This window comes from Mirounga leonina, unplaced genomic scaffold, assembly GCF_011800145.1.
Source record: "Mirounga leonina isolate KUSES-001 unplaced genomic scaffold, KU_Mleo_1.0 Mir_174, whole genome shotgun sequence".
Lineage (NCBI taxonomy): Eukaryota > Metazoa > Chordata > Mammalia > Carnivora > Phocidae > Mirounga > Mirounga leonina.
Window position 1 is genome coordinate 20,253,808 of NW_023270451.1, and position 14,470 is coordinate 20,268,277.

General features: G+C 43.2%; 1 protein-coding gene across 5 annotated transcripts in view; it reads right to left on the reverse strand.

The window, feature by feature from the left end:
• Window positions 1-4,683: 4,683 nt before the first annotated feature.
• Window positions 4,684-14,470, reverse strand: part of PEX1 (peroxisomal biogenesis factor 1) — a 72,968-nt gene continuing 63,181 nt past the window's right edge. For 4 of the 5 annotated variants that reach the window (XM_035020552.1, XM_035020553.1, XM_035020551.1 and 1 more), the window contains 8 exons: window positions 11,740-11,804; window positions 10,712-10,854; window positions 10,529-10,632; window positions 9,725-9,901; window positions 8,304-8,534; window positions 7,233-7,430; window positions 6,840-6,970; window positions 4,684-5,003 (listed from right to left, as the gene is read on the reverse strand). In XM_035020552.1, the coding sequence (XP_034876443.1) occupies window positions 4,919-5,003; window positions 6,840-6,970; window positions 7,233-7,430; window positions 8,304-8,534; window positions 9,725-9,901; window positions 10,529-10,632; window positions 10,712-10,854; window positions 11,740-11,804 (1,134 nt within the window). In that variant the 3' untranslated portion in view covers window positions 4,684-4,918. Of the gene's footprint in view, window positions 5,004-6,839; window positions 6,971-7,232; window positions 7,431-8,303; window positions 8,535-9,724; window positions 9,902-10,528; window positions 10,633-10,711; window positions 10,855-11,739; window positions 11,805-14,470 lie in introns of those variants that run through there. The other variant, XM_035020554.1, reaches the window with a different exon arrangement.

Below are 14,470 nucleotides of genomic sequence, written 5' to 3' on the forward strand. Positions count from 1 at the left end.
AAAGAGATTGTCCCTCTGGAGAATAAGGGTCAGTATTAGTATATTTCCTGAGGGCTTCAACCAATCTCCCTTGGAAGAGAGCTCGATTTTCATCCTTCCCTTGAGTTATGTCCCTCATCTTGTCATAGTTAACTGGTTTTACGATACATCGTCTCATTCCTTCAGTTAAATAAGTTATCATGATTCCTCTCATCTAGATCTTCTGGACCCCTCTGGTAATTCCACTGGGGGTCTGTCCCCATCTGGGTTCTTTCTCCTCCAGTGTGATACGTTGCATGTCCCTGATTATGGGCTGCCACCTCATTGGCATACTGCCGGGCAGCATTCAATATTCTAGCTTTCTCTCCTGCAGTGCAACAATGGGACAACAAAATTTGTAAATCTCCCCAGGTCAAATTGAAGGTCAGGGCTAACCTAGCAAATTCCTCAGAGAATTTGGCTGGGTCCTCAGAGAAATGGCCCAACTTTTCTGTACATGAGGACAGATCATTTGTGGAGAATGGCAAATGTACTCAAATGGTGCCTCCATCTCCATCTGCAACCTAAATGGAAATTGAGAGGCCTTGGGTTCAGTGTGTTAATGATGAGTGCCTCCATGAGTAATAGGACTCGGTTCCTGGAACAAAGGTGGATAAACGTGGGGCACCTCTGAGTATGAAGGAGTCATTGGATCAGAAAGGGGCTCAGCAGGACTGGTCTTTGCATCTGAAGCCTTATTAGATGCAGGGACCCTCCTTCTGGGGGGCGGGCCTACAAGGAGGGGGTCATCTAATCTATCAGAAGATTTTTTTTTCCAATCCTGAGAAATGAGCTGGGCACGTCCTACAATTATCCTTTAATTTGGGGTCTAGATACAGTGCCATAAGGGCCATTACATAAGGTATTTCCTCCCACTTACCCTCCCGTTTACGAAATAAATCAAGCTGTAAGATAGTGTTAGAATTTAAGGACTCATTCTTAGGCCAGACTTCTTGGTCTGTTAGTTGATATTAAGGTCAAATTTCATTGCAACATGATACTAATTTCTTTCTCTTTAAATTGCCCAATCTCTAGGAGGCACCCTAGGGGAGAGTCCTTTGGGATGCCCACAGCCGCCCCCATTTAGGACCATACTGCATGTGGGGATTCTTAAATGGCACTGGGGTTTCTCCTAGTCGCACAAGACCCAGATTTTGCACTCTTTTGTTTGCCTGCCTTCCTCTTTCTTCCAAGTACAAGAGGAGAGCAATAGCAGTTCGCTCTGCTAAGGTTTTAGATCCAGTCTGCTGGCTGATTATCCTGAAATTAACTGTATAACATAAGTGGACAGAGGAAGTTGGACTTGTTAGCTCAGAATAGGGAATCTGGCAAAACATGTTTTAAAAGGCACTTGAGGAGCACCTGGGTGGCTCAGTCAGTTAAGCGTCCAACTCTTGCTTTCAGCTAAGGTCATGATCGCAGGGTTGTGGGATCGAGCCCCGCGTCAGGCTCTGTGCTCAGCGGGGAGTCTGCTTCAGATTCTCTCTCTCCCTCTTCCTTTGCCCCTTACCCCCCTCATGTTGAGCGAACGAATCATGTATAACTCACCAACTTACCACCACCCATGTCCCCCAAGATAGTAGGGGTGTCTGAAAATACTCCTTCAAGAAGTCCTTAAGAAGTACATTGGTGTATTTGTTAGGATTGATCTTGGCTGTAACAGGAACCCTACGCAGAGAAGTAAACAGGTTTATCTGTCTCCAGTGTAAAACAAAAAACCTAGGTGTAGGACATCTAGGGCTGGTATGTCACCTCAGTGATGCCATCAGGGAAACCGGCTCCTTGTCTTCGGTCACCTGTGGTTTTCACCCTCAAGTTTGCGAGCTGGTTGCTGCATCTCCAGACACTGTGCCCTCATTTCAGGAAGAAAGCCCACCCCAGGGACTTTTACTTACCTCTGCTTACTGTCTAGAACTGTGTCACATACCATGCCTGGCCGTAATGGAGATCATGTGACTCAGCCATTCACTTTCCAAGGAGCATAGGAAGGCAAGGGAGAGCGTGTTGGAATGGTTGTTGAAGGAGTCTGTCTGTAGACCCTGATGGATAGGGAGATGTTGCAGTGGAAACGGGCTTTCTGCTTTCAGTGGGGCTGAGTGGATCCCGGCCTAACAGAGGCCGGTGGCTGTGACGACCGTAACCAGCAGACCGTGCATTTGTTACAAGGATCGGTCTGCAGGGTTCTTCCGTGCTGCCTAACTAAGTGTGGGGTCCTTAAAACCAAAACAGATGGTCAAAGATCCTACTTCATTTTTTATAATTTAAAAATCTCCCTGTTAATAAACAAAGGTCTGATGTGAGGGGCGCCTGGGTGGCTCAGTTGGTTGAGCGACTGCCTTCGGCTCAGGTCATGATCCTGGAGTCCGGGATCGAGTCCCGTATCGGGCTCCCTGCTCAGCAGGGAGTCTGCTTCTCCCGCTGACCCTCCCCCCTCTCATTCTCTCTCCGTCTAGCTCATTCTCTCTTTCAAATAAATAAATAAAATCTTTAAAACAAACAAACAAACAAAGGTCTGATGTGAGTCCTCACAGTATCGTTGTGGCCCCTCCCCCAGTTCTCAGGTCTAGGTCTGACGGAGAAGGAAGAAGCCAGGTGTCTAGGGAAAGAGCCCTGAAATAATTTCATAAGTACTTGCCATGGATCTTGCTTCTTCCAAGTCTTCCCCAAAGGACCTGAAGCGACTCATCAGACCATTCTCCAGGTGTTCTGAGAAATAACCAGACATTCTGGGGATTATGAGACACTGGGTCTGCACTAATGTTAATTCCTAGAGACCCAGAGCTCCACCATGTCAAAGTGAAGGCATTACTGCTTTACTCAGGGGATAGCCCTGACAACCAGTGGAGACAGAAAATCCTCCAAGGTAGCAGATTTTTTTTTTTTTTTTGAGCAGCCTGCCTCTTTCATTTTGCCAGGAGGTAGAGATGTCTGATACAAAAATCCATAGTCAGTGGCTAACAACCAGGTGATCAGAGATTTACAGAGCAGGAGTAGAGAACTGGCCAGGAGGATGCCCAGGGGAAACTATGGCCGGAGTTCTCAGAATGCACTCAGAGAGTAAGAATATGGATGATCGAGGTGAATGTTCAATTCAAAGTCCTCAGTGCTGGGCGCCTGGGTGGCTCAGTTGGTCAAAGTCCTCAGTGCTTTTAATCATCAGGAGTTCTAGATGAGCTCTCCACAGATGCTCATCTACTTTCATCTCCTGCCCCCCATGTTTGGTTAGTAGACTCATAAATTGGCCATGGTGGCAGGGATGGGGGTGTCTGTCATCTGTACGACACTGAGGCTGACCCAGCTTCTGTCCTGACGACCCCTGGTCTGCAGCAGTGACCAACCATGTAGGTGTACATGCAGGGGACACCAGCCCAAGCCTCGTGGAAGGTTGATAACGTGTGTCCCTCCTCTATCAGAGAGGAGGCAGCGATCTCTCCTCCCTGGAACAGACACATTCTGGGTTGGAATTTGCTTTGTCCTCCACACGTCTGCCAATACCATCTTTCAAGGACTTACTGATAGACTTTTATGTTATTATGCTGTCCCACAGGACCCTTGCTTTCTGATCATGAAATTCACCCTGCAGACTAAGGTGGTGGGCCTCGAGTGGAATCCATTGGACTTACTATAAACACTCATCACCCTGAAGCAGCTGGCCTTCTGGGGTGACGGCTCTCTGTGAGGTTGCAATAGATACAGTCCATCTAGTATATGCGGTGAATCAGGGACCACGGCCTCAGTAGACACAAGGATCTGGCAACTAAGGGGTAAGGGGGATAGCACTTCTCAGTTAATACCTAAGTGACCCCAAGTCTTTGTCTCCATCCCCTGTGATTGTGGGCTTTGCTGATTGAGAGGGAAGCAAAGGGAAAACACAAGAGGAACACAGTGGCTGGAAGGCGGGGGGAGCGTTACAGTGTTGGCTGAGGGAACACGGTCTTGCTGCTACACAATACAGGATGGGAGGGGTATGGATGGGACTTGGTGGGAATACTGAATGTCGTTGAGAGTTCATGGAAGATTTCTGTGATAAGCGGCCACCCATGGCTCAGATGGGAATGAAGTAGTTTAGACTATCCCACCTAGTAAAGCACTCCAATCCACCGAGGTGCTGGCTGAACTCAAGGAACATGGAATAAGTAATGGAAGAGAGAAGTCCGAAATACTAGCCACAGCCTCATGATTAGCTGCTGAATGGGCACTAGGTGCTACCTGTACATTTTTCTTTGCTGTTTCCTGTATTTATCATGTATTTCTACATGTCACCTAACCTTCTCCCTTTCTCTCTTCCCTTAAGGCCTTACTAGACCTGGTTTGGGTCGATGGTGGCTGACTTTACGTTTAGTTCATAGATTAGAGAACATCCGGACGATGTCGTGATAGAGCAGGGGAGGAATGGACAGCATTCAAGGACCTGGCCTGGGAGCTGCATATCCTAGATTAGAGGGATGCGATCTCATTTTTGGTGGAGGGAATAATTACATTTACTTGAATTTGTGGGTGAAGTCTACCTGTTCTGAGAGAACAGATCATTGGATCAGTAGGACATTTCCAAATGGTCATAGTTGCTAAGCCCAAGATTTGTCAAATGCAAGGAAGATGCTGAATATGTGAGTTCGAAGAAATGTATTTACTGCAGATGAGGAAAAAAATTAGTTACACCACTTGCACAGTATTAATTTTACTAAGGATTTAATTTAGATTTATAGGAAATAAGATACAGAATCTGTTATAAATATCCCAATTCTACCATATTAATTTCAAGTATTCCTGATTATTACATAATCAGAGGTTTACCAATCTGTGATTTTATAGATTAAGTTAATTTGTTAAAAAGAACTTTACAGACACCATTTTTACTGTTACAACATAGGAACAAGCCAGCAAAATCACTGAGCATCTTTTATGCTAGAGTTACTTTCTGTCCAGGTCGAAACATTGTTCCACTTTGATTTTTTCTCTTCTTTGGATTTTGAAAGTTTTCATACCTTAAAAAAATGACATGATATTTAACAAATGTAAATGCTAAAATCACAAAAGGGAATTGTTTGCAGACAGATTATATTAACAAAAGGGAAAAAACTAACAGAAATTAGAGTTCTTTATTTTTGAAAGTTGAACATTCCAATCAAAGGGGATAAAGACACAAGTTAGAAAAAACAGACATGGCAGTGACATTAAAGAACCTGTTTTAATCAAAGATGTAAATTTTTTTTTTTTTTAAAGATTTCATTTATTTATTTGAGAGAGAGAATGAGATAGAGCATGAGAGAGGGGAGGGCCAGAGGGAGAAGCAGACTCCCCGCCGAGCAGGGAGCCCAATGCGGGACTCGATCCCGGGACTCCAGGATCATGACCTGAGCCGAAGGCAGTCGCTTAACCAACTGAGCCACCCAGGCGCCCCAAAGATGTAAATTGTTAAACAAGATTTTTCTCCAAGTACATGGGCCAAGTTTAGAGAGAGAGGATTATGGCCGATGTTAGAGCAGTGCTATTCTCAATGTACTGTGTTGTGCAGTGTGTCTGGAAGGCAGTAAGCCTTTAAGATGTGAGCATCCTGTGATGTAACGATGCTACCTCAGCTGAGGCTCTGTGCAAACCTTCAGCTCCAACGGTGGTCATTAGCACACAGGTGTAATAGTGAAAACCTGGAAGCAACTTAAGTCCCAATACTGCACTATATAGCACCAGGTGCAGAGGGGCTTAGTGGGAAAAACAATATGCTTTGGGAGGGGTGGGAAGAAGGCAAATTTGTTTTCTTATTGTTTTCTCATTTTTCTACAATAAATACATAAGAATATATACTTATTGGGGAGTAGAATATGCCCCCCCAAAATGGTCCGCTTTGGCATGTGGACTATTTTGAGCTGAAGGGAATCAAGACACAGCAGACTCAGAAAAAGCTTTTTACCTTCCTTAACTACCTAGACGAATTTAGGTTCCCTATTGACCAGAGCGAACTTCTTTGTACTGCAGAGCAGGGAAAACATCTGCTCTTCTCATCTTCTATGAATTCCTTCCTCCCCTTTGAAGCTGCAGGCCTGTCTCTTTCCTTAGCTCAGGATGGTGTCTAAACCTTAATTGCCTGAGTTTCCTACTTTGTATGTATGAAATTATTTTTCTCTTATTTTCTTTCAATTAATTATTAGACCAGCCAAAGAACATAGGCAAGAAGGGAAGTTTTTTCTGCCTTCACAGTGTTCACACACCTGCCCATCTCAAGTACTGCAAAATGAAACTTTCAAGAAAGGGTTGTAACTTACTTACTAAATCCTTTACCTAGAGTGGTCCCCAATCTATGGGTCTAGAGCCAACTGGAAGAAACCTATAAATCCAAATGTGTGTGACCATGGTCCACAAGTGAATAAATTTGAATGTATTTATTTCGGAACGGTTCTGGCAAACTATTTGAGCTTTTAATAAAGCTTTTAAAATTAAATCAGTTCATTATAAATCAAAAGATGAATTTTCATTATCTGGTTCACTTGATATTTACTTCAATACTCAAAGTTTTGGGGTGTTTAAATGCACAGCTACTGGGCGCCTGGGTGGCTCAGTTGGTTAAGCGACTGCCTTCGGCTCAGGTCATGATCCTGGAGTCCCGGGATCGAGTCCCACATCGGGCTCCCTGCTCGGCGGGGAGGCTGCTTCTCCCTCTGACCCTCCCCCCTCTCATGTGCTCTCTCTCATTCTCATTCTCTCAAATAAATAAATCTTTAAAAAAAATAAAAATGCACAGCTACTGTTCTGAAGGGGCCTTTACATATTCCAAGTTTAAGTGAACGGTCCCCTGTAATTTCTTTACTCCCGAATCCAGTACTTACAGTTCAGCAAAATTCTTCCAGTCATCTTCACTAATGGATGGCCTCGTGTGACTGAGAGCAGCCATTAAATGCGACTGGCTAATAGCCAGACTGGTTTTGACTGGTCCTGGTTGGTGAAGGGAGTCATCCTCCTTAAATAAAAAAGAAACACAAGGTTAATATAGGGCTGTGATGGGAAAAGCTGCAGCCCATTTTTCAGGAGACTGTACATTCCCTTTCTCGTAAGATTACTAAAAATTGTTTCAAAGCGGGATGCACATAACCATTTGATCAATGTGTTTCAGTCCCTTCTTTATAAATAGAGCTCAGTTACTGACCGAAATACACATCAAAAAAGGAACAGTTTTTAGTCTTTACAATTATCGGGGGGGGGGGGGGGGAGATAAGCCATACTCCACTGTGGCTCCGGTATCTGCCTTTGATGATGCTGATCTCTGCCCGCAGCTGCTCTCTTTGTTCCTGGGTGAGGTCTTGGTAACCCTCCTGAGAGGCTGTTCGCAACACCGGAGGTCGTGAAAACAGCTGCTCTTTCCCAGGAACTCCAGAAAAATCCTGCGTCATGGAGCTCGGTGCAGACAGGCACTGTGAGCTCTGCATAGTTAAGCGTAAAGGGAGGAAAAGAGCGGGAGAAAAGGGTATATGTATCAAGGATCAAATTAAAAATCTGAAGTAGTAAAACCTTAACATGGACAAGCTTACATTTGATTAACTGGAATTAAACAAGTTCACAATATGTTCATGTTCTATATGCTGCTGAACCAACACAGGGTGAAAACTGCCACAAGGGTTTTTTAATGCTTGGGTAGTAATAAATCCACCACACTAATGCCCTCGGGGTAGGTTCCAAATGTGCCTTATTCTAAGTTTTGTATACTATAAGGTCTGGAACAGCTGCAGAGAAGTTAAACAGAAAACAAAGACTAGAGCTAGAACAACAGCTTACTATTCTTGGGAATAAAAATGGTTCACTTTTAGATTAAAAACCTGAATAAAGCAGATGTGCAAAAACCAAAAATAGAACTAAATATACTTAAAATAGCATTTAACACCCATCCTCCCAAAACTACTTTATCAGTACACGTAACATTTTTTAAGTTAGAAAAGCAAGGATATTGCCCCTATGAAATCTAAACGTTTTCCTTGTTGCAACATTACATCAAATTCCTCATTATCTTCAACTATCTTAATGATACCAGAGCGTAATATAAAATGGATCTGGTGCTAAAGATGTTTTAAAACCACTAACGAAGGGAGGTAGATGCCCAGGAAACGGAAGGCTCACCACCAGCTCCGCCTCAGAGCCCTTACACCAGGGACGAAAGGACTAGTTCGGGTCAGGAAGAACAAGACCACTTTACTGAAGAACCAGCCAGAAAGCACAGGCGGGGCTGGTTAGATTTTAGATTTTACACCACCCTACGGCTTCAGGTATCACAACTGTACAACGGCTACCGCCCAAGATACCAAATCAGAGGAGGCTCCGTTTCCCAGTTCTGACTCGTAAGAGCTTCCAAAGTAGAGCCGGTACATATTGAATTTTGATTCATCTGGAAGCATCTCGGCCATCTCTAGAGAAACCAGGGACTGTTCCAAGCCGCACTCCCCGTCTCCCGCTGAGTCGTCAGAGCCGCTGCTGTGGTTAAGGAAAACCATTGAAGACAGACTCAGGTCACTGTCAGAGCTGGAACTTCCGTCCTGAAACACACAAGGACAACGGTTGTAAAGACCTAAATAATCTACAGCTCCGAAATAACACAGCATTTTCGAAAGTGTTGTGTTTGAGCAGGGCTCTCGTCCACGCTGTGTCCTCTGGGAGCCCCTCGGGCCTGTCTGTAGGCTGCAGACGGCCCGGGCGTTACAGCTCTCCCCACGCACGGTACGGCGGTCCTGCGAGCCCGGCCCCGACTGAACGCTTGCCGCCCGAACGCCGTGTGAGCCGGTGTGGCCGGGACTCGGTGACCAGCGAGGCCGGCCGCCTGACACTTAGAGAAAGGAAACCACCTGCGCTCCGGAAACGGGCACTGAGCCAAACTCTGGCTCCAATTTTCTTATGGTTCCGAGGCACCTACTATTTTAATAATTAAAATCGAATGTGTACATGGGATTCAAACCCCTGCATTTTATTTGTATGAATCTTTCAACTATGAAATGATGAATCAACCATGCGATGCAGTGCTTTATCAGTCCAGTGTGTTCACCAACAGAAAACGTGTTTATAAGAGGGTGGAGAACATCAGTGGCTTGCCAAAACAAAGAGCAAAAACCTGACAGTATCTGATTTAGGAACGTTAGGCCCTGGGAGCATTTCCAACCGAATGTAGCGGGGAGGAGTACACAGGAAAACCCTTCCTCGAAAGTATAAAGTCTCTAATGTAGCAGAAGTCAAATTATTTGCTGCAAAAATTTAAATACTATCCTGAGAGGAAAAGGCTGATGCTAAGTCTGGGGTACGGAAAGTGTAAGGTAAACCAGAATACCTTGTCCCATCAGGAATAAAGTCAGTGATCAAAGAATGATGACACAGAAGCCATCCACAAGCGGCTCCTATGGGCCAGTTTGAGCTTCAAAATACTTTTTTTAAAGTATAAAACAAAAATATTCTTCTGTTTATATTATCTAATTCATGATATCCCAGTTGAAATAATATCCTTCCATTCACCAACATTTTACTAGTAAGGTAACGTTAAAGAAATAGACACTGAACACTTCATAATTACAGATTCTCTGCAGAGCTAATAATTCCAACGATAGACCCATTTGCCTACAGGTAAATTTCCATACAGTTTTACTAAAGCTGTCAAAAAACAGCAATTATAAGGTTGACATGCTGACACTGAACTGCTCTTACGCTCTGAAAACCGCACGGCTCTCCGGCTGTGACTTACTGGGAGCCCCGAGGACAGCAGCTGTCCGGGTAAGGCCGCTAGCTGCGCGTTGTAAAGTAAAGCTTTCAGATCCGCCCCCGTGAAGGAGTCGGTCACTGAGGCCACGTGCTGAAGGTCCACATCGTCTGCCAGAGGTAGAGAGTCACTGAGAACGTTTAAAATTTCAAGACGTGACACCTGAAGGGAGAAAAGCTAATTGACTTAACAAATAAAGTTAAATATTATTTTAACCTGTATTATGTTTTTTTACAAATTAACTACATCTCTAATAAGCAGTACAAGCTGGAAGATGTCCCACTAATCTCTCTCTCCTCTGAAGCTTTTTCCCTAACAGCAGAGACAGGAAAATGAATGAAAATCAGTATTCTTAACCCTTCGGTGTAAGTCCTTTCTTACTCACACAGTGCTGCTTTTCTGGATTTCGGCAAATGAGCCAAGAAAGTGTTTCAAAAGAAAAAATTTAATAGCTACAAGTAACATATTCGTTAGTTTCTAAATTTGGGGACAAGAGGGGGGACAACACAGACTAAGAACAGTTAAAATCTTACCTCTCTGTAACCTGTTTAGAGTCTTGCCAGGATAAGGAGCTGTGTGACCTTTGGACACAGGGAGTGTGGACAGACTACAGACTTTTCCGACTTGCAGGGAAATGGCTGGGTTTTGCATCTAATTTGGAATCTGTGACTAAAGCCTTGCCTAAAGCTGCTCTTCTAAGGACAACTGCTAGTACCAGGCAGAAGTAAAGTTCACGAGGCAAGAGTGTAGCATTTGTTGGGCTTTAGACTCTAAGTAGGAAACTGTCACCTGATCAGGAGGAGGGCAGTATACGCATTTATCGAGTCGGCCAGGCCTCAGCAGGGCAGGGTCAATCAAGTCAGGGCGACTCGTAGCGGCCAATACATAAACACCTGGGGGGAAAATAGTCTTTACTTAAATCCTGGTGAAATAATTATTGTAATAAGATATTTCTGTATTTACAGTTATTACCCTGTAAGCCTTCCACTCCGTCCAACTGAGTCAGCAGCTGGTTAACCACACGATCTGTAACGCCTGTATTATCATGGCCTCGCCGAGGAGCAATGGATTCAAATTCATCAAAGAAAAGAATGCAGGGCTTGGCCGCCTGCGCTCTGGGGAAAACAAGGTTTCGTATTTGAATAAGGCTTCAGAGTTTGCAAAGTAATAATTGTGTGTGTGTATATATATGTGTGTAAGTCTTTATAGCAAATTCTTAAGGAAGGCAAACTCTGTAATTATCCTTGTTTTCAGTAAACTGGGTCTTTGAAACTTACTGTTGCTATGTATGGCCCATCGGGCCAGTTTTCAAAAACTATCCAGGTGTGCCTAAAAAGACTATTCTCCAGTTGTTGGGTACCTGTTCTACATATGCTTAGATCAATCTTGAGTATGTTGTTTAAATATTCGGAGACCTATGAAAATCTTCTATGAAGGTAGATTTATCCATTTCTCCTTGCAATTCTACCCATTTTTGCCTTAAATATTTTGAAGCTACCTTACTGAATACACACAATTTTAAAATTGTAAATTTGTCACCGTGTGGTGACTGCCTTTATCTGTAACTGTTCTGCTGCTTAACCTGAGTGGTGGAGATACAGGAGTTCATTTCATTTAAAAAATATATGGACATTATATTCTCCAAATGTATTTTATAATGAAATTTTAGAATGACACAAAGTAGTTTAAATTTAAAATCTTACTTGCATTCTTAAATACTAGCTTCTGTATTTTATACAAATGCCACAATAAATAATTTATAAAAGAAACTAACATTGCATGTGGCCAACTTAAACTGGAGTAATTAGTGCTTCATATTACTTGGAGATTCCTTTGAATAACCACTTATGATTTACTTTCAGCATTTCATGAATATTTCTATTGTAAATATAAAATTTTCAAAATTTAATATCAAAAATGTTAGTGTATTTGGAGAAACAATTCTCAAGCTTATTAATAAATCACAGTGTTGGTTACTTAAACCGTCACAGGGAACCAACCTAATAAAAATATCCCGAACCGCTTGTTCACTTGCTCCAATGTATTTGCTCAGTAACTCTGGCCCCTATTGGGTAAAATAAAATTAAGTTAGAATTGAAATAAAATTCTTTAAAAACAAAATATAATTGTTGTTTATGACTTAGTCCATTTAATATGATCAAACAGCTGTCTCAAATCCATCTTTAACATTATGTGGCTGGAATAAATATCCTATCACAGGTTCTACACCTTGTGTCTCCTCTGACAGTCTCAGGGCTTAGATCTCGGACAGAATGCCACATCCTCAGAAAGGCCTGGCTGCCGACCCCATCGGATCCTGCTTGTCTCTCTCTCTCCACCAGTAGAATGTAAGCTCCAAAAAGGCAGTTTTGTTTACTGAAACCCCAGTGCCAAAAACAGCATAAGTATTGAATAATTGTTTACTAATGAACAGTTTAAAAAGGGAAAATGTTCCATCTATCTCAAATCTTCGGAGACTCCAGAAAATGTGTAATGAGATATGAATTATTTTAATCAGCATTTTCAATTCCTGAAACCAATCTATTTGGACAGAAGGTGAAGAATAGTTTTTTTTTTTTTTTTTAAAGATTTTTTAAAATTTATTTATTTGACAGAGAGAGAGCACAAGTAGGCAGAGCGGCAGGCAGAGGGAGAGGGAGAAGCAGGCTCTCCGCTGAGCGGGGAGCCCGATGTGGGGCTCGACCCCAGGAGCCTGGGATCATGACCTGAGCCGAAGGCAGACACTTAACCGACTGAGCCACCCAGGCGCCCCTAGATCATCTTTTCTAAACGTCAACTGAAAACCTTTCAAAACTATTCCTTTAACAAAATCAATAATGAGGACAGTCTTTTCTTAAATTGGGATCTTTTTACAAACTGAATAGGCCCAGGGGCACCTGAGTGGCTCAGTCAGTTGAGTGTCCAATTCTTGGTTTTGGCTCAGGTCATGATCTCAGGGTGGTGGGATTGAGCCCTGTGTCGGGCTCTGTGCTCAACACGGAGTTGCTTGTCCCTCACCCTCTGCCCTTCCCCCTATTTGCACACTTGCTCTAATAAATAAAATCTTTCAAAACAAAACTGAATAGGCCCTAAAGTGATCTCTAGTGAAAAATCGTTACCTCAAAAAGACCAAATACTGATCAGGCTATGTGACCCCAATAAAGAATTTCTACTACTCACCTAGCTAGGTATCTATTGACATACTAGTATTTAATGAGATTTCCTAGTCAGTGCAGAACCACGGAGGATGGAACAAGAAACAACTAAGGCAAAATACTATGAACAAGCAACGTACTGGTGTCAGTGAAGGCCCTTGTCTTTGATGCATGTCTCCCAGGCTCCACCCTGACCCACCCCGACAAAATTGTCTTTACTGAAACCTTTCTGTTGACAATTCATTCCAAACCATGATTTGAAGGTTTACGAAAAGGGACAAGATGGCCTCCCCAATGGAACAATCTAAAATACAACAAGATGCGTAAGCTTTAATCCCGAAGACTGTTTTCCTTTAAATAGTGAAACTACATTCTAGTGACAAGCAAAGAGTATATATAATCACAGTTATTCCAGAATCCAGGAAAAGAAGGGAGGAAAATTTAAGTTACAGTGTTTCTCCATCACTGCCAGGGTAGCTGGTAACCATATAACCAGCTCATTTAGAAAAAAAAAAAAAAAAAAATGTCATTACAAAAAGGGTAGGCATAACCCGATTGCAAATTACTAAACTGGCTTTCACATTATAAATCAACTTTGAAAAAGATTACAATCTGTATTGATTCCTTTCCCTTGACATCTAATGACTCTTCAGTGCACTACTATGGGGTTGCTGAAAGCGTACAAATAAGATACGGCACCTCAGGCTGCAAAGACATGCCAGCGGCCGACTGAGGCACCCTCCAAAGTTGTCTGCCGGCATGTCCTGTCATCCCCGCTTGCACCTTCTGAGGACACTCGGGCACACTGTGGCACACGCGGGGGTGAAACAGCCACCAAGGAATGGAGCTAAAAAAACCCGACTTCCACCTTAAGTGTGGCCTCCGACCCCTAGTCTTCTAGGTTTTCTTCCCCCTTCAGGTGTAGTTTGCTCTTTTATCTGAGTATTTATGCATGATTCTACTTGATAATGCATGAAGATTTACATGAAGCAAAAACAGCATGAGCCCTACAACAGAGACGTGGCTCATGATGCAATGTCCCACACAGCCCAGTGTGGAGCCCAGTGTGGAGCCCAGTGTGGGGCTTGAACTCAGAAGCCTGACAGCAAGACCTGAGCTGAGATCAAGAGTTGGATGCTTAACCGACTGAGCCACGCAGGTGCCCCCTCCCACAGAGCTTTAACTAATAGATGGATCGCTGCTACTAGTTTTCCAAATATGAGACTAACCCACAATCAAGAAATATAAATGGTGTGGGCAAGGTTATGGAGAACCAGGTACACTCAGCATTGCTGGTGGGGCCATAAAATGATGCAGTCACTGTGAAAAACAGATCGGCAGTGCCTCAGTAAGTCACACCCGGAATCATACGCCCCAGCAACTACACCGCCTAGGTATATATTCAAGAGAAATGAGAACATGTCCACACAGAAATGTGTACACAGATGTTTACAGCAACATTATGCATAAGAGCCAAAAGGTGGAAATAACCTAAATATCCACCAATCATGAATGGAGAAAAACCTGACACCCACACAATGAAGTATCATTCAGCTTTAAAAAGAACTGAAGTACT